At 44.9% G+C, this 23,040-nt stretch overlaps 3 protein-coding genes and 1 long non-coding RNA gene across 8 annotated transcripts; 2 read left to right on the top strand and 2 right to left on the bottom strand.

The window, feature by feature from the left end:
- Positions 1-6: 6 nt before the first annotated feature.
- On the bottom strand, positions 7-1,641 carry LOC106746855 (protein rogdi). Its single transcript, XM_014623947.1, has 6 exons — positions 1,558-1,641; positions 1,228-1,299; positions 978-1,112; positions 599-877; positions 299-508; positions 7-217 (listed from the first exon to the last, which is right to left on the bottom strand). The coding sequence occupies exons 1-6, from the start codon at positions 1,639-1,641 to the stop codon at positions 152-154; spliced, it is 846 nt and encodes a 281-aa protein (XP_014479433.1). The 3' UTR covers positions 7-151.
- Positions 1,642-1,662: 21 nt separating this feature from the next.
- Positions 1,663-4,238, top strand: LOC106746856 (glutathione S-transferase theta-1-like). 2 transcript variants are annotated; one of them, XM_014623949.1, is made up of 6 exons: positions 1,699-1,924; positions 2,004-2,284; positions 2,788-3,000; positions 3,104-3,254; positions 3,328-3,508; positions 3,610-4,004. In XM_014623949.1, the coding sequence occupies exons 3-6, from the start codon at positions 2,801-2,803 to the stop codon at positions 3,759-3,761; spliced, it is 684 nt and encodes a 227-aa protein (XP_014479435.1). In that variant the 5' UTR covers positions 1,699-1,924; positions 2,004-2,284; positions 2,788-2,800; the 3' UTR covers positions 3,762-4,004. The 2 variants fall into 2 exon arrangements, with proteins under 2 accessions (XP_014479434.1, XP_014479435.1); XM_014623948.1 differs by lacking the exon at positions 2,004-2,284 and having other exon boundaries at positions 1,663-1,924; positions 3,610-4,238.
- Positions 4,239-4,607: 369 nt separating this feature from the next.
- LOC106746774 lies at positions 4,608-22,492 on the bottom strand. Of its 4 annotated transcripts, none has more exons than XM_014623781.1 (8): positions 22,402-22,492; positions 22,227-22,299; positions 10,216-10,567; positions 7,553-9,003; positions 7,122-7,225; positions 6,840-7,038; positions 6,529-6,762; positions 4,608-6,304 (listed from the first exon to the last, which is right to left on the bottom strand). In XM_014623781.1, the coding sequence occupies exons 1-8, from the start codon at positions 22,428-22,430 to the stop codon at positions 5,156-5,158; spliced, it is 3,591 nt and encodes a 1,196-aa protein (XP_014479267.1). In that variant the 5' UTR covers positions 22,431-22,492; the 3' UTR covers positions 4,608-5,155. The 4 variants fall into 4 exon arrangements, with proteins under 4 accessions (XP_014479267.1, XP_014479265.1, XP_014479264.1 ...); XM_014623779.1 differs by lacking the exon at positions 22,402-22,492 and adding an exon at positions 11,219-11,616 and having other exon boundaries at positions 22,227-22,306; XM_014623778.1 differs by lacking the exons at positions 22,227-22,299; positions 22,402-22,492 and adding exons at positions 11,219-11,616; positions 14,573-16,387.
- Positions 6,684-23,012, top strand: LOC106746778. The gene is made up of 5 exons (XR_001374612.1): positions 6,684-6,906; positions 7,038-7,229; positions 22,048-22,316; positions 22,406-22,556; positions 22,928-23,012. It is a non-coding gene; the product is annotated as an uncharacterized LOC106746778 (long non-coding RNA).
- The last annotated feature ends 28 nt before the right edge of the window (positions 23,013-23,040 follow it).

Here is a 23,040-nt window from a genome sequence, read left to right as displayed (position 1 = left end):
GGGGGGGGGGGGGAGAGAGGAACAAATAACATATGTAAAAACGAAGGCCAGGGCAAGTGTGTTACCGGTTGAGGCCAAAACTTCTTCACTTGCACGTAGCACCATCCTATATATCAAGTCGCGTTTCAAATACATAAATTTCCTTAGGTTGTCAGCCCAACGCTGAAGGAACACGAGAACCTACTGTAAAATCCTTGTATTGGGAGAACACGCATATCTGAAAAGTTTCCAACGCAACAATCAGTTTGTCGAACTGAGTTGAGATCTTCGCGAGAGTAACCGGTAACCAGTGACGAACCTTATCTTTCAGTCGTTGACAGAGTTGCAGCGCTATAGTGAGCAGCACAAGGGCGTCGTTTAGCCACGGCACGCTGCATTCTGCCTGCTGGGTTTCGTACTTAACACTGCCATGAGCGTTTTCTAACTGATAGACTGCTAGAACCAGCTTGTAGCTCTGAATGTAAAAACTAATAGCCAGATTCTCCGGGAGGTTCGGATTAAGAGATTTCTACAAGCAAAGATATTCAGATTACGCAAGAGTCACACAGTTATGTGTGTGCGTGTATGTCTTTGATAGAACAAAATAGAAGATATGCACCATATTTCGACTCTTGATAAGATCGTCGATCGTTTTCTTCCTAGGAACAATTAAGCTAGTTCTGCTCCTTTGAAGACAGCCCAGAATATTACCTAGAACATGCATGACTTCGTCCGATGTTTTAAAAAGGTAATGCCTATCCACGTTATCTATGTGAGCAATGGCTTGCTGCAGATGATTAGCGGCGTCTTGAATCTGCTGCAACTTCCACGGATGCTCGTTCTGAATACTCGTCCTCATATTTACGTTTTGCTGCCGCTGAACCTTGAAATTTACCTCCTGCAAGCAGCGACACGCAGCGATAAAACGAATGCACGGTCATACAGTTCCATGAACACGACTGATCTCACTTATGATTTTATATTCATAGATATCTCACAGCATTTGTGATACTGTCGCCGGTGAGGACTGCGACGCACTTGACTTGATCGTGTGCAGCGGCGAACACAAATCGGTCGGTTTTGTTGTGCTGATCGTTGCCGAAGAGCGTCAACGGAAATCGCTGGGCGCATTCCTTCGGACAGAAACACATATTGTTAACACGCGTACGCATGCCTGACGAAATTCAACGCAGAGCAACGAAACTATAGCGATTTACCTTTACCACCCGTGTCTCAATGTGTACGTACCATAAGTATGTTCTTCAGCTGCGACAGCGAGGAGTGCACTTCCTCGCGAAGCACCCACTCGAACTCCATTTGCTGAAAACAGAGGGAACATTGGTAAGTCAGTCGACTCGAACATGAACAAAGAACACGAACGACGACAAACGTCAAACGGCCGGATAACAGGGCGCGACATAACCTCAAAATGCATCTTGCAAGAGACCGTATCGACAAGCCATAAAACAGGATCAACGTTTGGCGGCAGATAAGCGGGCGATATCTCATGGTAAGTCACAAAGGCCGCAAGATCATCGGAATGATTAGATAAATATTAAGTAAAGGTAAATAACTTACGAGATTGTGCGCTTCCTCTTTCTCGCAGTCCGCCATTTTTGTACTCGGCGCTCGGCTGACAGGCGGATTGATCGGTGCCGCCATCTGCTCTTTCGCGTATGCAAATCCCGCAGATACGTGCGGACGCTATCAGCGACCGTGTGAATCCGGGCTACTGCGCATCGGTATTTGGAGTATCCAATTGTATGTCGAGGAAGGGCTGTCACACGAGAGAGTCGTCCGCAATATTTTTCCGTTATCAGGTCGCGCAATAGATATGTCATCGGGACCCTTCTCGTAGACGAGGAAGTAAATCGAGGTTCTCCTCGTCATTCTCGGTCTGAAAGCCGACAGTGTGGCACGATTGCACGCAGCTGTGAATTAAGTGGTAAGTGAATTACGGAAAATTCGCTCATCCGAATGATATCACGTTACATGCAACTGGTGTACAATTATTCGCGTTTCAGGCGCGAAAGGAATTAAAGTTTTCGAAAGGCTGTTAAATTGTAACTGTAAGAATTATTGACGCGGGTCTTCGTATTGTTAGTTTGTGGGATAATCGGTGTATTGGAAAATTCGAACGCCACTATTATCACAGTCGAGTCCCTGTTGTGATTCTCGAAACGATTCACTATTCGAAATATATACGGCCGTCGAACCGTATTCAAAGTCCACATCTGCATTGCAGAAGTCAAATTCAATATTCCGTTTTTTATTGCGAACTAACTCGTTGTCGAGCAAACCGACCGTAAGTAGTAAGAAATTTTACACGCAATTGTACTTGTAGTTATGTTAATTCTGATTGAGATCAAAGTTCGATAGTTTTTTTCATCTTGATAACCTCTGCGTTTATCTGTATTCTTTTCATCAAACTTTATGTGTATTCTTTTTATCAAACTTTATGCTTCGGGTTTCTTTTTAATTCGTATCAGAGGAAAGTTTATTTTCAGTGTTGGTATAATTAGCAAATTGGACATGTATAGTGATATATGCTGAGATAAATTTACAATTCAAGGTAACTACCGGAGATCGATCTTGATTTCGAGCTTACTACAGCGATAATTTCACGTTATACAATTATTAAAATGCGTCATTTAAATTGTGCGCATTGGGAAAAATTTATGCATAGATTTTCCAATGTCGAAGAACCAGCACACTTATTAAAAATATTTAATTTAGTCAGTTTGCTTTTCTTTGCATCTTATTTTATTCACATCTTATTACCATTTTATTTTCTTTATTTTATTTTAGATTTCTTTTAATTATGTCTTTAAAGTTGTATTATGACTTGATCTCGCAACCTTCGAGAGCCATGTACATAATCCTCAAGGTCTGCAATTTATCCTTTGAACGAAATATAATAAATTTGAGTAATATGGATCAATTTTCTCTGGAATATGAAAAAATTTTTCCACTGAAGAAAGTACCTGCCATAGACCACAATGGCTTCAAACTCACTGAAAGGTATTATTAATTCCAGATAGGTATTATTATTATTATTAATTCCAGTAAGTGGAACATACATTTTTATCTGTCATTATTTAAACTATCTTTTCAACTCTTTTAGCATAGGAATCGTACGATACATAACTAGAGAATTCAAAGTGGATGATCACTGGTATCCCTCTGATTCGAAACGTCAGGCCAAAGTTGACGAATATCTGGAATGGCAACATCTTAATACAAGATTGTTTTGCAGTACATACTTTTTAACGCAGGTAACACTTTCTTCATATATTATTGCACGCATTGACAATAAACCGTTCTTTTCTTATTTACAATATTGTGTAGTATCTCATCCCCATTTTGAAAAGGAGGCCACCCGAGCCAGAAAAAGTGGCAAAATCCAAAAAGCAAATGAGCGATTGTCTCGACGTTATCGAAAATATATGGCTAAAAGATAAACCGTTTTTAACTGGAGATACCATCAGTGTAGCTGACATATTTGGTGCTTGTGAGATTGAACAATCACGTAAGTCGTATATATATCTTTTGGTTCGGTGCATTACGATGTGTGATCATGCCTATAATTTGAGCAATAAGAAAATCATCTTTTTTTCTTTCTTTCGATAGGCTTGGCTGGTTATGATCCGAAAAAAGGAAGACCACATTTGGCTGCTTGGATGGAAAGAGTCGCCAAGGAGACAAGTCCTTATTATCAAGAAGCTCACAAATTTCTGAATCAAATAATCGACCAAAATAAAGAAAACGCGAGCAAACTTTAATTCTCCCTTGTAAATGGGAATATTTATTTATCACTTATTTTGGTTGAAATTAAAACATTTATAGTAGGGTTTTTGGTACTTTAACTGCTTTTTGGAGGAATGTACTGGATAAATATGCACATACATACATGATATGTATTCAGGAATAAGTTTGCAGCCTGCGGATGAACTGTGTACTCCGGAAAATAGTAACTTTTACGCAGGTACTTTATAAATACAGTTTACGTCAATTATCATCATTTATTTTCCATCCATTTATTTGTATCCATCTAAACAAATTGGTGCTAGAATTTCTTCACAAGGTAGAAATTTTTATAAAAGTATAAAAAACGTCGTCTGTCGACGATGATTTTGTCTCACATACATAACAATTATAAGAAGCGTTAAGATATATATATAAAATTTTTTTTTGAGCGTTATTTCTCTCAAAGTAACGCACTTTTGAAGACATAATAATAAAGACATTTAACAATAAAAGGGTAATTTTCATGTTATACTAGCTGATCTTTTGACACAAATACCCGATAAAGCGTTCTTTTATCGATTTCTCGCGTTTGTAAAATGAGTAAAATTAGTTTGCAGTCGAATCTCTTAATCGCTATGATCACGCGTAAGGTACATGAGAGGTAGCACGTTCGTAACACTCGTTACATCGAGACACATAATACATACCGACGAACTGACGTGTAATAATTATTAATATGCATATTACAATTACCCTCCGTATTATGATTATATTGCACAATACATGTANCTCGTTCTTGTAAATTAAATTGCGAACTACAAAGTACAAAAGGCTCAACGCACCACGCATCATTCCCACGCGATATATATATATATATCGCGTGGGAATGATGCGTGGTGCGTTGAGCCTTTTGTACTTTGTAGTTCGCAATTTAATTTACAAGAACGAGAAACGTTAGACCATGAGTGAAGCGCCATAAAATGACAAATAAGCGTTTGCTTTACGACCAGGCACACTTTATCACATTACGGTACAGATCCGACGCGACTGCAAGATGGTGTAACTTGCACTCGTTCGTTAAAATTCACCATACACACTGACTAGAGACACATAAGGGTCAGGGTGTCCCAAAATCACACAAAAATAATTCCTCACCAACTATTGCGAATTTTGCAAAATGGCAATATAGACTTTTCCGCTCGGTGTCACCCGTTCTGTTCGGGCGCGCCACCCAGGAGCAATCGAGATTAGCTTGGGCCACCCTATACATACGGCAAGAATATCGAGACAATGGTGGTAAATGTCGCACATCTTTCGTTTCACGAGCGTTGAACCTCGAATAGAAGATACCGGATCCGCGATTCTCTTATTCGGAGTCCGCAGCTCGACCGAACGATGACGATGATTCGGAATTCCTACGACGAATTTCTCAGATAAGCTTCTTCAATTTAGGCATCCTCTTCGGGCACTTCTCCACGTGGATGCTCCAGTGACGGGTCTGGCATCTCTCGTCGCAGTAGAAAGCCGCCTCGCAGCCGAGACACTTGAACATCGAGCCGGTCAGGCCGCAGTTGGAGCACTCGAGGTTACTCGTCGTGTCCAGGTTGCGATTCACCTTTCCCAGATGCGGCGTGTCGCAGTTACGGCTCTCCTTCCTCACGGCCTCCTTCGTGATCAACGACGAGAGCGCGACGTTAGCCTTGTACGCCGACGAGGACACGGAGGACGCCTCTTGGCCGGCGTTTTCGCCGTAGATGACCGGCTGCGAATAAGCGTCGTCGGTTTTCACGTAGGGCAGCCTATCCAGGATCAAGTTCTGCAACTGGTGATAACCGGCGTTGTTCATGCGCGAGTTCGGATGAGCCACCCCGGCGGATTGCACCTGCTCGGGCAGTCGTTCGCGACTGGCGGCCCGGTTCGCCATCAGCTGCGTGGACTCGCTGTCGATCATCGCCCCGATGCCTCCGGACACCATGTCCGCGTCGGGCCTCCCGTAGGGCGGCAGAGGGCCTCGTTGCCGGCCGAAGGAAGCTGCCGCCACGACGGCAGCTGCCGCTGCCGCGGCCACGACGTCCGGTATCATCCTGTTCCGGCCTAACTGACTCGCGCTTGATGAATAGCCAGCCAGGGGAGCGCGCGCCAACGTCTGCTGGGCCGCTGAGGTTTGCAACGGGGCCGGCGGCTGCGGGGACGGCAGCAACAACGGCGGCGGCGGCGGCAGGCAAGCCGCGGACGCGCCGGTGGTGCCGTTTTGTTGCGTGGCCGCTGTCGCGGTTCGCAGCCGGTCGAACTCCAAGCCGGCGGCGGTGTGCTGATAGTTGCCCGCCGCGGACAAAGCGGGGTACTTGAGGAGGTCCGTGGCGAAGTGCCGCGTCGCCGCATCCTGCAGGTGCGCCGGGAAACGCTTGTCGAGCTGCTGCATCTGCCGGAGCGGCGAGGGGTCCTGAAGCGGTATCTGGTAGCCGCTCATCGGCGGCGCCGTCGCGGCAGCCGTGTGCAGCCGCGAATGATAGGGATAGTCGCCGTACGGGCACATCGTGTGGTAGCCGAAGGCCGAGCCGTTGCCGTAAGGATCGATCTGCGATACCAGAGTCAAGCGTCACTCGATTGATATTTAGGTAAATATTTCTTCGTTATTTATATTGTTCGTTATTATAACACGATCATTATTGTTATTATCCCGGCAATATATTAAAGCAATTTTGATTAAAAGGAATATTTGTTGTAAAATAGAGGATAAACAGAAAATGAATAACAAATAACTTAAATAACGAAGTAACGAAAATAAGATGTCTTTTTTACAGGGTAATTAGACGGGTAGAACTGGGTGACCGAGATCGGCGGGCAGATTCCCGGCCGGACTGCGGGCGGAGCTGACGACGCCGCCGCTGCGGCGTACAGTTGCTGCTGACGCTGCTGATGCTGCTGGCGCTGCCACCTCTCCGTGTTCCACTGGGGAGCCACGTTGACTATGTTGCTCCGAATCACGCTGCTCGGCACGCTCGCGCGCACCTTCTGCGCCTCCACTCCGGGGACCTGGACGCAAAGAGGATTGGAATGTCAGTTTCGGAAATTCATTTCGACATCGGCGGAGACGATCACTGGCTACTCACGCGAGCGACCTCCGCTGTCGAAACAGTTGGCAGCGTCACTCCGGACGGCAGTTTAGACTTCGACTTGGTAGGTTGCTTCTTCGACATGCGCGTCACCCAGTTGCCCAGTGTGGGAAACTGCTCCGTCATAATGCGATTCCCCTCTTTCCGCTGGCCGGCGCTCTCCTGGGCGACTTCGTTGTTGCAACTGTTCGGCAGGCTGTCACGTGAAATGGACACGTCAGATGGACTGGTGGATCAAGTCTGTAAAGGTTTGCGAAGGTGCCGGTGAAGAAAACTTACACGACGCATTGCTGGTTCGAGCTGCTGACGGCGGACCCGGACTGGTCGAACACCAGAGGCATCGTTGGATTCAAGGCCACGGATTGGCTCACGCTCGTCGTCACCTGAGTACGTCGAATACGCTTTAATACTTTCTTCAAATCTAATCTGAACATATACTTCAGCTTAATACCAAGGGACTCGGTCTACAATTCTTTTACCTTAACCACGCTCATTCATCCATACTTCGTAACCATTCGATCAAACGAAATCTAGATTTAAATATCTTACAAACGATGCTTCTCCCATTGTTCCCAATCAATCCATCGTAGTCCCTTACGTTTACCCGGGAAGAAACGGATCATACGTGATATTTTTTCCCGGGTTTCCTTCGGTTCGATTTACACTGTTTTCGCATTCTCATAGGAAATGCTTTCTCCAGGCTGTTTTACCTTTTGCGCGTTCCTCGTGTTCTGTATAACGCCGGTAAAGACCACGTTGTCCCTCGCGACGGGCGAGCCGTAGTAATTCGACTGCAGCTGCAGGATGCTCATCACATTGGACGTGGCTACTTGCGGCCGTGCGACTATCGTCGATACCTCCTGCGCCACGATGGGCGCGACCGTTCTACCCTCGCTATTGACCTGCTCCACCGGGTCGTAGCTCGCCTGCTCCGTGTTCTTCTCGGTCTCCTCGGGGACCGGACCGGAGGAAGGTAACGCCTCGCTCGGTCGGTTCCGCTCCAGTTCGTCCTCCTGCTTCTCCCGAGCCGCTTGTGCCGAGCCACTCGCAGCCTGGATTTCGGCGGTCTGCGTCACCACCTCTTCGAGGTGGCAGCCTTGAACGTCGGCGGGCTCCTTCGTGTCGCCTCCGTCTATCTCGATGTTCATCGTCGCGTCCAGGAGAAAGTCGTTCGAGGGCGTCGAACGCCGGTGTCCGGCTCCGTCGTCGAACGTCTTCGTGTCCACCTGGACCTTCTCCCCGACCTCCGGGCTCTTCAAGTCCGACAGTTTCGGCGAGAGCACCTCCGCGTCCCATTCCGCCGGGCCGTCCTCGAACGACGACACCGGGGATAGAGCCGGCTCATTAGTCGTCGCACCGTCACGAATGATCGTCCGCTCCGCATCGTCGAGGACCTTGACTCCGATCTCGATCGTTGACGAGGTGTCGTCGCGGTCTCCTCCTCCGTGCCAGTTCTTCGCGGCGCTGAAATTCTTCATAAATCCCAGGGTCGTCGGCTGGATCGCGATGTACACCCTGGGCAACACCGGCGGGCTGTCTCTCATCCTGTCCGGCGACTTGATTTTCTCGTAGTCGATGGGAGAAAGTGGCGACAGCTTCGGCGGCGACGGGGAAGCCGCCAGCCCGTTGACCACCTGCGCCGCGACTCCGCCGCTGTCAATGGCGGTTCGCTCGGCCTCCTCGTCCAGCTCGTTCTCGTAGTCGAGGTCGACCACGTCGTTACTCGCGCTCGGCGGTATCGAGGCGGAGAGCTTGCACAGCAACTTCGAGACGTTCTCGATCTGCTTCTCGTAACAGTTCATCATCTGACGCAGCCGCGTGCTGCATTGCGGACTCGTGTCGCCGTTGTTGCTGCGGACGGCCATCTCGTGCGACAGCTCCAGCGCCTTGCCGCGCAGCTCCCGCAGCTTCTGCCGCAGCCGGTTGCGCCGGTACTTGATCTTGTAGCCGTCGCTCGTCTTCGGCGAGGACCGCCGGTTCTTGTCCCGCAGCGTCTGCCTGCCGTCGACGTCCCCCTCCGCGTCCATGCTGCTCCAAAAAGACGCGGAGTAGCCGGACGGGGATTCCGGCCGCGGCGTGGCGCCGGTAACGATGCGATAATTCAACTCGTTGCCCGGCTCGGCGCTCACCTCCACGTTATGGTACTCGGCGATAGTACTCGCTGAGCAAAATGAGAGAGAAGATAAAAATTGTGCTATTCAAGGAGAACCAGAAAAAACTCGGGGAGAAATAAGTACATATGATTATATCCAATTATATAAAATTACACGTGAATATTATATATATGCGGTCACATATGTAATCATACATGTCTAGAAAAAAAGGATGATGCCACTTAATCAAAGGTCGATATCGTGCGCTGTTAGAAGCGCACTTCGATTCTATTTGCGTATAATTTATAAACGACGGTATTTCTTCGCCGTGGACATATGTGATTGGTCGTATATGGGCAAATTTCGCGTATGATCCTTTTTTCCCAGACAATGAGCGACTCACGGAGTATATCTAGTAAGCAAGAAATCATTAATGCAACGTTATTGCAATGATATCTTATAATAACGTAACGTTTTCAAATGTGTAGTTCTTAATGTTGTATGCAACGTCATTGTTAATAATATTTGATTCAAACGTTAAAAATAATATTTCTACACTATGATGTTAATATTTAGGAATATGTTATATTATTAGGAATATTACATTATCAAGTGACAGTTGAAAAATATTTGTGAAATATTATGTCCAAATTTTTACAAAATCCACGTAAAATCAACGTTTCGAAAAGTTGACTTAGTGTTTCAGGCTTACTGGGCTCTCGTTTCATTTCTTCTTTTTCTTGGTGTTCAATCTAATATTTCACTTTATTTTCCTGGTATTTTTAATTTTTTTCTGTCGATACAATAATATGCAAAAACTCTTTTGACGTACAATCACTTAATAGAAAAGAAACCAAATAAACAAACAAGCAATTTACAGTCAAATGTCACGAATTTTAGGCGAACATTATAAACGAAGATTGTATTTGATAGTCACTAATTACATAAATCGTGTATTCAAATCATTATCTATCTTCAGCGAATTACAAAGTCAAATTATAAAATACGAGCCAGTGGGTACCTGCTGATAATAATATCACATTAATATTATAATTTCCCATTCACATATGATACACGTGTTATATAAGTTAGACTGTTGAGCGGAAATTATAACATTGATGTTACTTTACTATTGGTCAGTGTTCACCGGAGAAGTGGTCGGTGCGCATAAAAACCAGAAAAATGTTGATCGTTAAACTAAGCGATAGATGTTGCATTTTATATCGACATTCGATCAAATTAAATAATATTTTTTCCAATATCAAGCAGAAATATATTACCTTCGCGCACAACTTTCTTCAATCTCAGAGGCGGCACAACCTTGTTGCAGATTTCCTTCGTCTTCTCCGCCTCCGTGGTCGACACTACGACCGACGGCGAACACCTCTTGTCACCGTCCCACAATCCCAACACTACATGCTGCGACTTCCTCTCTCCTTTGTCGGCCAAATTACTGGAATACGTTCTCGAATATTCCTTCAAGATATTCTCGATGCGTTCGTCGCGCGTGTGATTCGCGTCCACTTCGTGCGATTTCCTCCGTTTTTTCACGTCTTTGGTGATCTCTTTTTCATATTCCCTATCCCGATCGTCGCTGCTCTTTCTTTTCACGCTATTGATCTCCTGCGTAATCTGTAAAAAGTAGACATCATTTTTACAGAAGATCGACAATACGTGTCATCCAGTACGCAAGAAATATTAGATCATTCTTCGAAAATATTAATTTGACGTGGACATTTTATAGGCATTTCAACATATTTTATAAATGTTTTGCAAATCGTTACTTGACTTGATACAATATTTCTAAATATTAAAATTATAATATAGAAATATTACTTTTAACGTTTGAGCTAAACACTGTTAACAATCTCCGGATAACATAACTTCCAAGATCGGGACGTAAGACGTCTTAAAGACGTTCGTAAGTGACTGAGAGGCGTCTTAAGGACGTCTTATATCCCGGTCTTACACGTTATCCGGATGCACACACAACGTTAAGAACCACGTGTTTGAGAAACGTTACACGTTATAAAATAATATCCCAATAACGCTGCGTTTCACGCGATTTCTCGCTTACTGAGCGAGGTAATTTCCGAGCTTTAATCCGCGGATATTGCAGGCCGCCGGCCGAAATAAAGGCTCAAACAACATAGTATTATACTGTAACGGTGCAACGATAAGAGAGTGTCGTGCTTCGTTGCAAGCGTAGAAACAGTCGACGTTTCCTTATCGAGCGTCGCCGTGAGAGTTGCTCGCGCGATCTCCGATTCTTAGATTCACCACCTGCACGACGTTAGTTCGCACGTCCGGGAGAACGTAATCCGTCCGACCGATAAGTTCGCCCGCGAGCATCATCCCGTCATCGCTCTTGCCGTCCTGCCGGCCGAACGGGAGGAACTCGTTCGTCAGGGCGCGGGATTTCTCGGACTGCACGACCTCGACCACGTCCAAACCGCTCGCGGGTCTCGACGGCTTGAGGAGGATCGGCGAGCGCGCTTTCCTTGACGTCACGATCGACGCCGACCTCGTCGGCATCGGCGGCGCCGGCCGAATGGGCAGCGAGCGATTAGGCTGCACGGGGATCACGCAAGGACCGCGATCTCTCAAGGCGGTCGCCAAACTGCCGCCCGTGCCGCTGCGCTGCAACCTGCTCGAACTGTCGGCTATCATGATGCGAGGTTCTGCAAAGGGAGCGAGGAAAAGTCAGGGATTGAATTTCATTCAGGTGGAATTTTCCACAGGCAGGCCCTCGACATACGTAGATCTGACACACGTGAAGAAAGGATTTTCGCGATGAGTATTAAAATATGCTGAATATTTGCCGACCAAATATTTCCTTACTGCAAACAAGTAATTTAGTCTATTAAATATACAATATATTATATATTAAATATACGTATATTAAATATACAATATACGGAACTACAGTATTGCATATGAATATAGAAGAAAACGTTTCTTTCAGATTTAGTATTCCTATTTATATTTAAATTATACAGTCAAATTTTCGTTAAGTTTAGCTATTACATAGTTAAATTTTAATTAAGTTAAACTTATTACCAAATCCTTTTTTCAGTAGAGCCGAACTTACGTCGAGAATTCGTGGTGTAAAATTTAACCGCTGCTACTACTAGTAGTAGTAATAGTAGTAGCATTACCTGCGGAAAATCACGTAATGGCGCACTGCCCTGTTTGTATTCGGGCTTGTATGCAGTGTGTACACTTCAGGGCAGATCTGACATACGTAGGGTTTTGTGGAACCATCCACGTGCATAAGTCGAGGACTGATTGCACATCCATTCGAGTCGCAATTTAAATGCTGCTCTGGCGCTCCTGTTTCGCCGCGGCAGCCATATTGATTAATTACGTCAGAAGCGAGGAAAGGTGCAGTTAAAATTCCTGCGGAATTCACCGGCGAAATCAAAGAATATACCCATAAAACGATAGCTGTGATCGACTGAGCGACATTCGCAAAATATTCCGGACACTTTCCCTTTGCTTTAAAAATCGATAAATTGCCGTGAAATAAACGTGACGAGGTCGTGAAAGAAAAATGGGCCAAAAAGGAGGGTCGCCGTATTAAGCTTACGGTTACTCATCGATTGTTAGAGCGAGGAGAACATTTTTCGGAATATTTTACAAATGCGTTCTATCGACCTCAAGTGTCATTTTATGAACGCAATTTTTCAGTGCAACGTATTTCGCGAAAATTTCGGGCATGTGTTTTCTCGCTTCTGACGTCATCAAACGAAGACGACTGCAGCGAGGAACCAAAAGCCTCCAGGATAGTTTGCGCCCACTCGGCCTATACACAGAGAAAAAAATTTCCTCATATTTAGTAAAGAAGATGGTGTTATCCCGATGGGAACATTCACGTAGAATCGACGTGGATTCCACGTTCCTTCGTGGATTACGTGGATGCGAATGTATCGACGTGATATCCACGTAGATTCTATGTGGACATATCCATGTAAGTTTATCGACGTGATATCCGCGTGGGCTCTATGTCGACATTTCTAAACGTAGATTTTAGTATCCATATGTGAATAGTCTGTGCGGAATCGATGTATCACTGATTAGTATCTATTGGCAATGATTAATAGTGATGTTTAGGATTCTACAATATTTTTGGAGAATATCGTGTAGCATATTGTTTTCTGTACATTCTCAGAGTGTATTGTAAACTCATTCGCGACGTTCCATGTATTAATCGAATGTTATAAGTATATTCTGGAAGCAACATCTGCATAATATGAATTGTATATACATATATATATTTGTATTTGTTTCAATTAAAGAAATTTTACTAAATCCGAAGAAATCTGTTTCTCTGTGTAGACTATGATAAAAGCTTACTTTAACGATACCGACACTTGTTTCTCGACAACTTTTCTCTCGAACTTTTGATTCTACAGATTTAATTTTCATGTTACCAAAAACAATCTATTTTATGACGCTAAAACAGTGAGAATGGAAATTTGAGACATCAAGGTTAAAACAGGAGTAAATGATATTATTAGACAAATAATAAACGCAAAGTGGCAAATAAAGGCTGATGCACGGTTATTTTAATGCGACATAGTGAGAGAGGAAAGATTCCGTAAAATTCAAATCATATCGGTCTGTAAAATAAACAATTTAATCGTCCGGACTATTACGTGTAAATGTTACTTCCAGTTTTGATTTCTAGTCAGATCCTTTTCTGAGAACTAGAGATCAAAACGTCAGGACGATTAAATTATTTGTTTCACAGATCGATGTGATTTGGATCTTAAAGGATCTTCCTTACATCGCACTAAAATAATCATGCTGTTATTTGTTCTATTTCGTGTTTATTATTTGTTTATTACTCAGAGCCGATTTATTTGTTATTTTGATATTATTAAAATTGAGATTGAACCTATTTTGCTAATTTTTAACTCCTACTATGTTATAAAATTAAAGGATTGAGGCCAAAAATAACGTAAGACCGATAATTCAATTCGGCGGCAGAATCTGCTTTAGAATTTCACATTTTGTCTTCAAACAATTGACCTCCCCGTTAATAAGTGAGAAAATGAATAAGCTTATTCATGAGATCTGGATATTCTTTCATGTGTTATGTATTCTTCGGCACGCCTATGAATGATCAAGATAACGCGAATACCTCCTCCTTTGTGTTATGAGACCGAAAGAGTCTTAAAAGGCGACGTTAAACGAGGCAAAGAAAGATATTCAGAGGTCAGTACATCTGACACTGACGACATTCGCGAAGGTATATTGTGCGTATTTTGCGCGACTATTTGTACGTGCCGAGTGTGGCCGGCGACGTGTCATATATTTACTCTTTGACGTCGACATCTCAAAGTAAGGTACACACACATACACACACACACAAACATATACACACAGCCGGCGAATTAAATATTGCAACACTTTTTTTTCGATGAGTTTCATAACACATTTTCCGTCCAATAGGAGAATCTGTTTTTGAATAATTTTCAGGAGATACGTTTTCCTATTGGATACGAGATGCGTTGCGAAACTCAACGAAAAAAAAAAGGTGTCGCAACCTTCAAACGTCGTCGTGTGACTGTACAACACGATTAATATATCCACTGATCCGTTCGTTTTCCGTGTGTTGACTCGCATTCTCACCCGACATTTCCGCGCTCTTGCCGTCGCCGAATCGCTTGAGGATCGTTTGCTTCCAGGTGGCCTTCGACTCCTCACTGGTCAGGTCCACGAGTATGGGAACTTCGTAGTCGATCGAGGTGACCGTGCTCGACATAGAGGCCGTTTCGTTCAGCTCGCTCTCGTAGTAATCGAAGTGTTCCTCGTCGTTCGTCAGATCGCCATCGGTCTCGCGGGTCTTCGCGGCGCTGCTCTGCAGCTGGCATTCCGCGCAGTCCTTGCACGTGGAGCACTCGTCGATCGCGTCCTTCTCCTGCAGCTCCATCGAGCTGGAGATCCGTGTGCAAGTGGTACGCTCCTCCAACGTGATGTGGCGGTTCCCGTTCTCGAAGAGCTCGACGACGTCGCGGGTGAGAACGTTGGTGTCGGCGGTGCATCCGCTAAATTCAGGAGTCGAGCTCCTCTCGTCCGACCGGCCGTGCGGCTCTTCGCCGCGGGATATCGTGACCCTGGGCCGGTGAGATCGCGCGAGCGACTCGTCGTTGCTGGATTTTTCCCTCGTCGGCGACGGCGACGGCGGCTTTCTCTTGCGCGGCTTCAGCGCGACGTCCTACTGCTGCTGATCGCGCGATCGCATTTTCCTTGACGTGATCAGTCAAGTGACGCGCGACTCGAAGACTCGCTCGAAAGTTCGCCAGGATATTTTGCTCCGGTCGCATTTAAAAGTATTCAGAAAGGCGACGTCCTCCATCTCCCTTCCATGCGCGAAACACGCGCTGCAATAATCGCGGTTGAAAGGGGGGAAAGGCAGGTAATTAAGTATTAAAAAGCCAACGGTATACTTTAGTAGTTTTGGTCGATGAAGTTGAACGAAGTCTCGCGATGCAAATAATACATAGAGAAGGGAGGGAGCGAAAAGTGAGTGAGAGAGAGAGAGAGAGAGAGAGAGACGCACTCATGAAAGGGAAGGCAATAATTGCGAAGCTTCGTGCGCAACATGTCAACTGTTCTACTGTGTTTTTTTTTCTTTTTTAGTTAGAAGGCTCCTCCTATCGATTCTTATCGATCGTTCGTACGCATTGTGCATCGACTGTCCGCCGCACGATGTGTAGAACATACGAAAAAGGGAGAAATTACGTTTCGCACGCGATGCACGCCTCCCTTGCCACTCTCTCTGTCTCTCTTTCTCTATCCCTATCTCTTTCCCTCGTCAGACGCACATGCATTTCTCTCTCTTTTTTTCTCATTTGCACGGAAATTTACGATCGCACCGAAGAACTCGAAAGCGAAGGGAACGATTCCCCCTTGAGGCAATTGAAAAATGAAAAGAGAAACGTCCACGTACGGTGAAAAGTTTCATCAATACAACATGCGAACGCTACGAACGTGTATCTGAAATGTAATTAGAATCAGCTTAACATTGCGATCAAAACTGCGAATGTAATTGCTAAATGACACGGCAATCAACGTTTAAACGAAATTACGGCTAACAAGTGGGAAGCAAGTCCGCAGCTTAGATTACGAGATTGACGAGATTGTGTTGCCGTACTTTCTTCGGTGACTTTATATATATACGTCTGTGTAATTTTCTCATACTCCACATATATACGTTTTTAAGGAATACTTTCAACAATATTTTAAGCGGCGCATTGTCGCACGTACATGTATTTTTAACAATCGCGTTATCTCTCTGTTTCTATTTTTTATGCAAAAAATACGCTTAAATTCTTCTAAGGATGATTATAAGCTCGCCGCAGTTAGACACGTCAGCCGGTCGCCGGTGTATGTTTCCGATGTCACAATGATTGTGTTAATTTTAATAACAAAAGAAGTACGAAATGCAAATTACCTTCGCGTCGGCATATCCAGGAGCTAAGTGAATATCGTGAAGCAATCGTGCATAGATACGATACAACGAAGCACGATAAAAAGTTGCAGATAATGTTTCGCATTCATATTCAATGTATCATTAATTCAGTCTATCAGACACGTACGTCGTTGTAATTCTCACGTATTATAAACGCAACGCGCGCTCTTCTCTCTCGCTCTCGGTCGCGGTCGCAGAGGGTGGTGACGGAACTTGCTTCGTTCGCCACCTTCCGTCGTTGCTCTCAGTCGTCGTTTAGCATCGACGAATTTGTGCACTTCACGCTCCTCCCGTGCAATTCCCGCAATCTTACCATTTTCCGTTCCTCCCCTACTTTGTCATTTCTTCCCTCCTCTACGAGCGCCTATGTGTCTCTCTTTCGCGAAAACAGCACACCGGGAGAGAAAAATATTTCGTACTTGCGAACATAATCGAATCACGGTAAAAGAATTATTAGTCGGGAGAATCGGTTCCCCCAGCAAGGTGTCAATGATGATGACCTTCACGTGCGCACTGCCGCTGCTATTCCCGTAGTTGAAACTGTGAAAGTATTACAGCTAATACCGGAAATAACTGTATAATTTTCCTCGATAAGCGCGTTTCTCCTCTCTCCCTCTCTTCTACTCTTCCCTTTAGGAGAAACTTCAGTGGCTCCGCCGAGAAACACCAAGGGGAGTCCAGTAGCCGACGGTACTTGGCACTTGGTCGAGCCCGGAGGAACACTCTCGCGGACGGCCGTATCTCGTTACCATCGCCGGAGTAATTGCGCGACGTGGGAGCACGACGACGCGGGCGAGATGCATTTCTTCCTTATCGGGCATTTCGCGCGCGCTGAGATCACCAGCCGCCCGAACGGTGCCGCAGCAAACATAACACTCGGCTCCTCCGCGTTCGATACCACTTGGAGGCGGCGGCCCGTCCGCGATACGCGTCCACGTGCCACCGAGACTGTCACGCGCGCGAAGGTGCGCGCGGGCCTCGGCGGTGGTGCCGAGAGAACCGCGTGGTGCCGTCTTCCCCCTCTATTTAACACTACACGCGTGACACGGCCCTTTCGAGAGCCCTTCGGCGCGACAGGCCGGTTTCAATTGGCCGCTCAGGAGGCGCGCATCCTTCGGCGCAGGCGGCGAAGGGAGCCGGAAGGACGACCGGAGAAGGGACCCTCGCGCACGCAAGAGAGTCGATCACGTTGATGTCTCGCTGCGCTTGTTTTCCTTCTCCTGGCCTCTTTCTCTCTTTATCTCTCTCTTTATCTCCGTAATGCCTCCACGACGTCCTCCGCGTCTTTTCAAGAGCACCGTCAGTAATCTGACATGAGTTTTATTAGAAATAGACTGAAATAATAACTGCGTGCAGAAAACAGTGATTAGAGAGCAATCTAAATGGTTATCGGTCTTTTTTGTTAGATCTTTAAATAGAGCAATTGCATTGGCGAATTGACCGTTGCGCAATTTTATGATCTGCGTAATTTTTATTATAAATTTTTATAAAACCTCTCGCGAAAACACTACTAACAAGAAAATTATCTAGATAAGTAGCGCTACTTATCTTTCATTATAGATAAAAACAAAATCATCGTCTCATCTAAAATGAATTTTTTGGATTTTCATCTCATCTTCGTCTAGATGAGATCTGAAATCATCTAAGGCAAACACTGGAATAGTGCTGAACTAAATACTCTTTTCTGTAACTCCGCCAGTCTTCGAAATTACGTATGTACTGAACGCTCGATATCTGCGTGTTTCGACAAGCAGGAGCTTGCTAAGCAACATTGTATGCATTACAGCTGCTAATGCCTCACTTATCTACAACCGTATACAGTGACACGCTTACTCAAGGTTTAATGATAACTCGCTTACGATAAAGCGGCCGGCTAACGTCGCTACAACTGCCATCCCGTTCTGCTTTTCAATTAATTTTTTTTTCCTACAAGTGCCGACGCAACGTGCGTTTTTGCCGTCGCCGCAAATCGCAAATAGAACGCTGCGGGCGTTAATTTGTTTCTTATTTTATCCTCCACGACGGGCAAATGTCATTCACGATATCGCCATTGGAAAATCTGTTATTTCTGCAGGACGATCTCGCTGATCGACGAGCCTCGGTAGACGCAAACAAGACTCGCCAGCGTCGTTCCGACAGCGCTCAAAGTAGAGAAACTCGTTGGGATGTTGTTTCGAAAAATGGAATTTCTAATGTGCACCCCTCCTTGTCCGTCTATCCGTCTCCCTGTCCTTATTTCTGTTGAGCATCGCTCCGTCGATACGAGCAGGATGAATGTTTCATGCTTCACCCTTTGGATTATCGTCGATGCAACGTCGACATAATCAGCCGTGGAACCCTTTCGAGGAGAAAAAGTGAGAGAGAGAGAGAGAGAGAGAGAGAGAAGTTCTTTCATAATTCACCGGTCCACTTACGGGTATCTTCTTTGTAGTTCTGCATTAGTGTACGTCCTGTGTATAACCTTGTACTACCACCTGCCGCGCCGGTAGCGAGAGAGTAGTTTGTCGTTTCTTTGCGTGCCGCTTTCTAGCGATCGCAACATAGTTCCTGAAGGAGGATTTCTCGCCGGCCCTCGGTCGCACGCTCCCTGCGGAGGAATATCCGCCACATCCTCTGCGCGAGGAGCGCGTCGAATAATCGGCCTTAACCCATCCCGCTCGAGGCGGAAAAATATATCGGCGCGCTTTTTAATCAATTGAATTCTCGCACGGAGGAAAAAGATCAGCTGTTTCAGTAGCAGTGAATTAGTTATAACGTATGAAGGCCTGAAAAGCTTTAGCGAGCAACTTGCTGCTGTAGCGGAACTCCTTTGCGGGAAAAGAATTTGCTGCCGCAGCACTTTTAAAAGAAATTTATTTAGATTTCTTTTAAAAGTCCGGACTCACTCCGAACGAGTGAAAATACCGCCATTCTAATTCGGAACTCACTCTGAGAAACTTAGAGTGTACGCTGCTAAAGTTTTTATGTGTCCATATGTTAACAAGCTAATTTAACTGCTGCGGCTAATCTTTATTTTTCCGTGCGCGAGAGAGGCGTTTGAAATTTCATTAACCGATAACGCACAGAGCGCGGCTCGCAAGGAGAAGACATCGTCGGTCGTTCCTCGGGTTCCTTTGTCATGACAACTATATGTACGGCGATGTGGCCGATGAATGCTATAGATAGATTTGTACAGCAAACGTAACGTACGCCTCCGCTTTGCTGCAATAGCAATGTCTACATCCGGGTATATGAGGGTCATAGACATCCTTCTTCGCGAACATTAATGAAATTCGCTGGAGTTCGGCGACCGGTTTCGAAAAAAAGAAAAATCGCTCCACGATAGTCAAGTATAAAATTTCTCACGCACTTCGCTCGGGAAATAAAGAAACATCTAAAAACCATCCAAAACGAGGTGTATATCTCTCAAAAATAGCCAACAAAAAAACGAGGAAAAAGCCACCTCACAATCGCTATTGAGAGATACAAATTTTCTCATATTTTTTCTGGCGCACCTCCGGTCAGAAAATGAAAATTTATCGCGAAAAGACTCTAAATGGATGGAAAAATGAAGAATTAGAAAATATAGATGATATATTGTATATTGATATATTACATAACAATATTGATATTGTTCTCGCTTTCGCGAGACAGGCGGGCCCGAACGTCGTCGAGAGCGGCGTCTTGCGGGTGGGCAACCTCGCCATGTCGTGTCCCACCGGGCTGACAATCGCACCGGTAGGCACTCGACTTCCATCGAATCCTTAACAGAAGCAAATATGAAGATGACGCAGATTACGTTGTTCTTGTGGGGCAAAACGAAAAATAAATCACTCTTCAAGCAGACGATGTCACTCTGCCTTGTATCGCAGCCGTAGCTGAAGTCGCTGGACTTCGATATCACCGTACCTGTTGCACATGAAGTCACTGGGAGAAAATATGCCATTGTCAAATTATCGGTCACAGTAATAATACCTTTGTACATTGTTCGATACTTAACACAAGCTTGTATTGTCACTGCTAAATCAAAGACGATATGCTTGGTGATTTATTCGAGAAACCAAATGTATGAAACAAGAACTTCGTAAAACAGGCCGATGAAATTGTATTATCTTACCAAATTATGAGGAAATTATAAATAAAAATAAATAAACTAAATAGAAGTAAATAAATATATTGATGATTTCTTATCGACTTTTAATCTCCCAATCCCGGGTGCGCCAGAAATTTCGACAACAATTTTCGTGGTAGAAGATAGCAGTTTTGAGGATTCTTAGAGTTTGAAACCTCGTTTTTGAGGGATTTATACCTCAATTTTGAAATGGTTTTGCTTGATTTTCATTTTCTGACTGGAAGTGCGCCAGAAAAAACGTGAGAAAATTTGTATCTTTCAATAACGAAAATTGGGAAATGGCTTTTTCTTCGTTCTTTTTTTTTGCTATTTTTGAGGGATGTACACTTTGTATTTGATTTTTAAATGTTCTTTTTTTGTCTCCAAAGCAAAGTGCGTTAGAAATAACATTTTATACTCTACTCGCGATTCCCCGGCCGTCTCTTCGCAGAAGTTCTAATACCGGCGATCCATCTGCACTTATTATTACGCGTATGCTTATAGAAGCGAGTATATCGATCGAGTAAGGCAAAGTCCCACGCGTAGTGCTAAGCGAAGTCGCGGGGAGAACTTTGCGATTTCGCGACCGGTGCTTCTTGGATTTTTGCGATGCGCCGACAGGTGCCGAACGAGAACTATGAAGGCGAACGGGTTGCAACGCTTTCTCGACGTGAGTCACCTGTTCGTTCAAGATAACAATTAGATCGTAAGCCGATTGTTATTTATCTCAAGCAGGCTGAAGACGCGCGACGTATACGTGCTATGTGTGATCGTTCATCGATGATCGGGCGTTACAAAAGAAAACCAACGGGGTTCGGTTCTCAGCATGTCGACGCCAGGTCTATCGGGTTCGGAGTAATCAAGCAAAAATAATGTAATAAGAGAGGCTCGCTGAGGATGGGAAATAAGGTTAGGGCTTTAGTTAAATTAAGAAGCGTAAATCTTAAGATTTAGCCGAATAAATATCGATTGGGGAAGAAATGCATGAGTATTATGTTCTGTGGACAAGAACAGGATTATGTATAAAACATTATATAGAAGAATGTCGTAGAATAAGATAATGGTTTGAAGAAACTAGGTAATGATAAGGACGAAAAATGAAGAAGAATATGAGATGATGAGTTGAATACAATTGTAGGGAATATTACGTAAGTGATGAAAAGAGAGAGAGAAGAACTTGTAGAAGAGGAAAGAGATAAAGCTAGCGACATAGATAAGAGGAATAAGGGATGAAAGTAAAGAGTTGTGAGAAGTGATAAATTGTTCAGGGTTACTGCAAGAATTAAGTAGAAAAGAAATGAAGGTGAATATAGAAGTATTGCCTGTGAGATATTTAAACATTAGAACATCTTGTCTAGTTGTCAGATAGTTATAAGACGCGGATGAATGAGTTCGATCGAAGTAGAAATTGTAAACCAAGTCCCTTCTTGACGCGTGAGCTAACTAAATAAATATATATACCCAAAAAATAAATAAACACCAACTAACAGTAACACTAACAGTAACAGTTAAATGCATTAGAACGCGTGTGTTATATTACAGTTACATCGTCGAGTGGGAAATTATAACATTGATATTACGTCAGTCTATTGGTTGGTATTCGCTGGCTGTAATAAAGAAGACTCTCGGGATGCGCAATCTTTGGATAATTGGAAGAGGCCCGTAAGAAGCCTGTGGCACTGGCGGATTAGTTTGCGAAATGAAGAAATTACTTGACTTACCAAGTCGACGAGCCTAATGTCGTCCAGGCGTTTCGCGCTCGAGGATCCCGACCTCCCTCTCCTCCAGTGAAAACTACCGGTCAGTAGTCGGTAAGTCAACTAATTTTCTCTCTCTCTCTCTCTCTCAATGATCGTAAATTAATAAGTCCAGCGAAACGTAAAGAACGGTATTTACCTAGCGGTCCGGATTGGCCTCGACTTCATCGACCATCTCCGATAATGCAAGTTAGCTCATCTTCGTCCATACACACACAGTGGTCTTTGAGAAGCAGGCCTGGTGGTACGCAGCGACGGCCGACATGCACACCCCGACGCTGCGGCGAAGTAACGGTAGCGAAGTCGCGCTCTCATCCAGGCGTCACCGACTTCGTCAATATCCACTTTCACACTTGCTATTTTGATCACACGGATGATCCGAGGATTCACTCATGGCTCGGCGACCGCTCCGACTTCACCCTTCTCCTTCACTCTTCCATTTTCACTTCTTTATTGAGCGAACACTACTTCACGTACAAACTTCGGAGCGCCCGTGAGCGGTCTTAACGCGGCTTAACGCAATGTTTTCACACGGTTCTCTTCCTCCTACCTCGTCGACTACCTCGTCCGAACGGGGAGCGAGGCGCACTTCATCGATGATTCATCGTCGCGCACGTTTTAACTCTCGTCTCATGGTCTGATTTACTACGTGATTTTATATCTAGGGACGCGGCGCGACCGACCGATGCGCCGGAGCCGGTGTACAGCACGCGAATGTGATGTCTCGAAGTACATAGAGCAGTGCCACGTGGTAGTCTGAGGTCGTTACCGTGGGGGG

The sequence above is a fragment of the Dinoponera quadriceps genome, unplaced genomic scaffold, assembly GCF_001313825.1.
Source record: "Dinoponera quadriceps isolate SergipeBrazil2010 unplaced genomic scaffold, ASM131382v1 scaffold1565, whole genome shotgun sequence".
Taxonomy (NCBI): Eukaryota; Metazoa; Arthropoda; class Insecta; order Hymenoptera; family Formicidae; genus Dinoponera; species Dinoponera quadriceps.
This window is presented reverse-complemented; position numbering and strand designations above follow the sequence as displayed.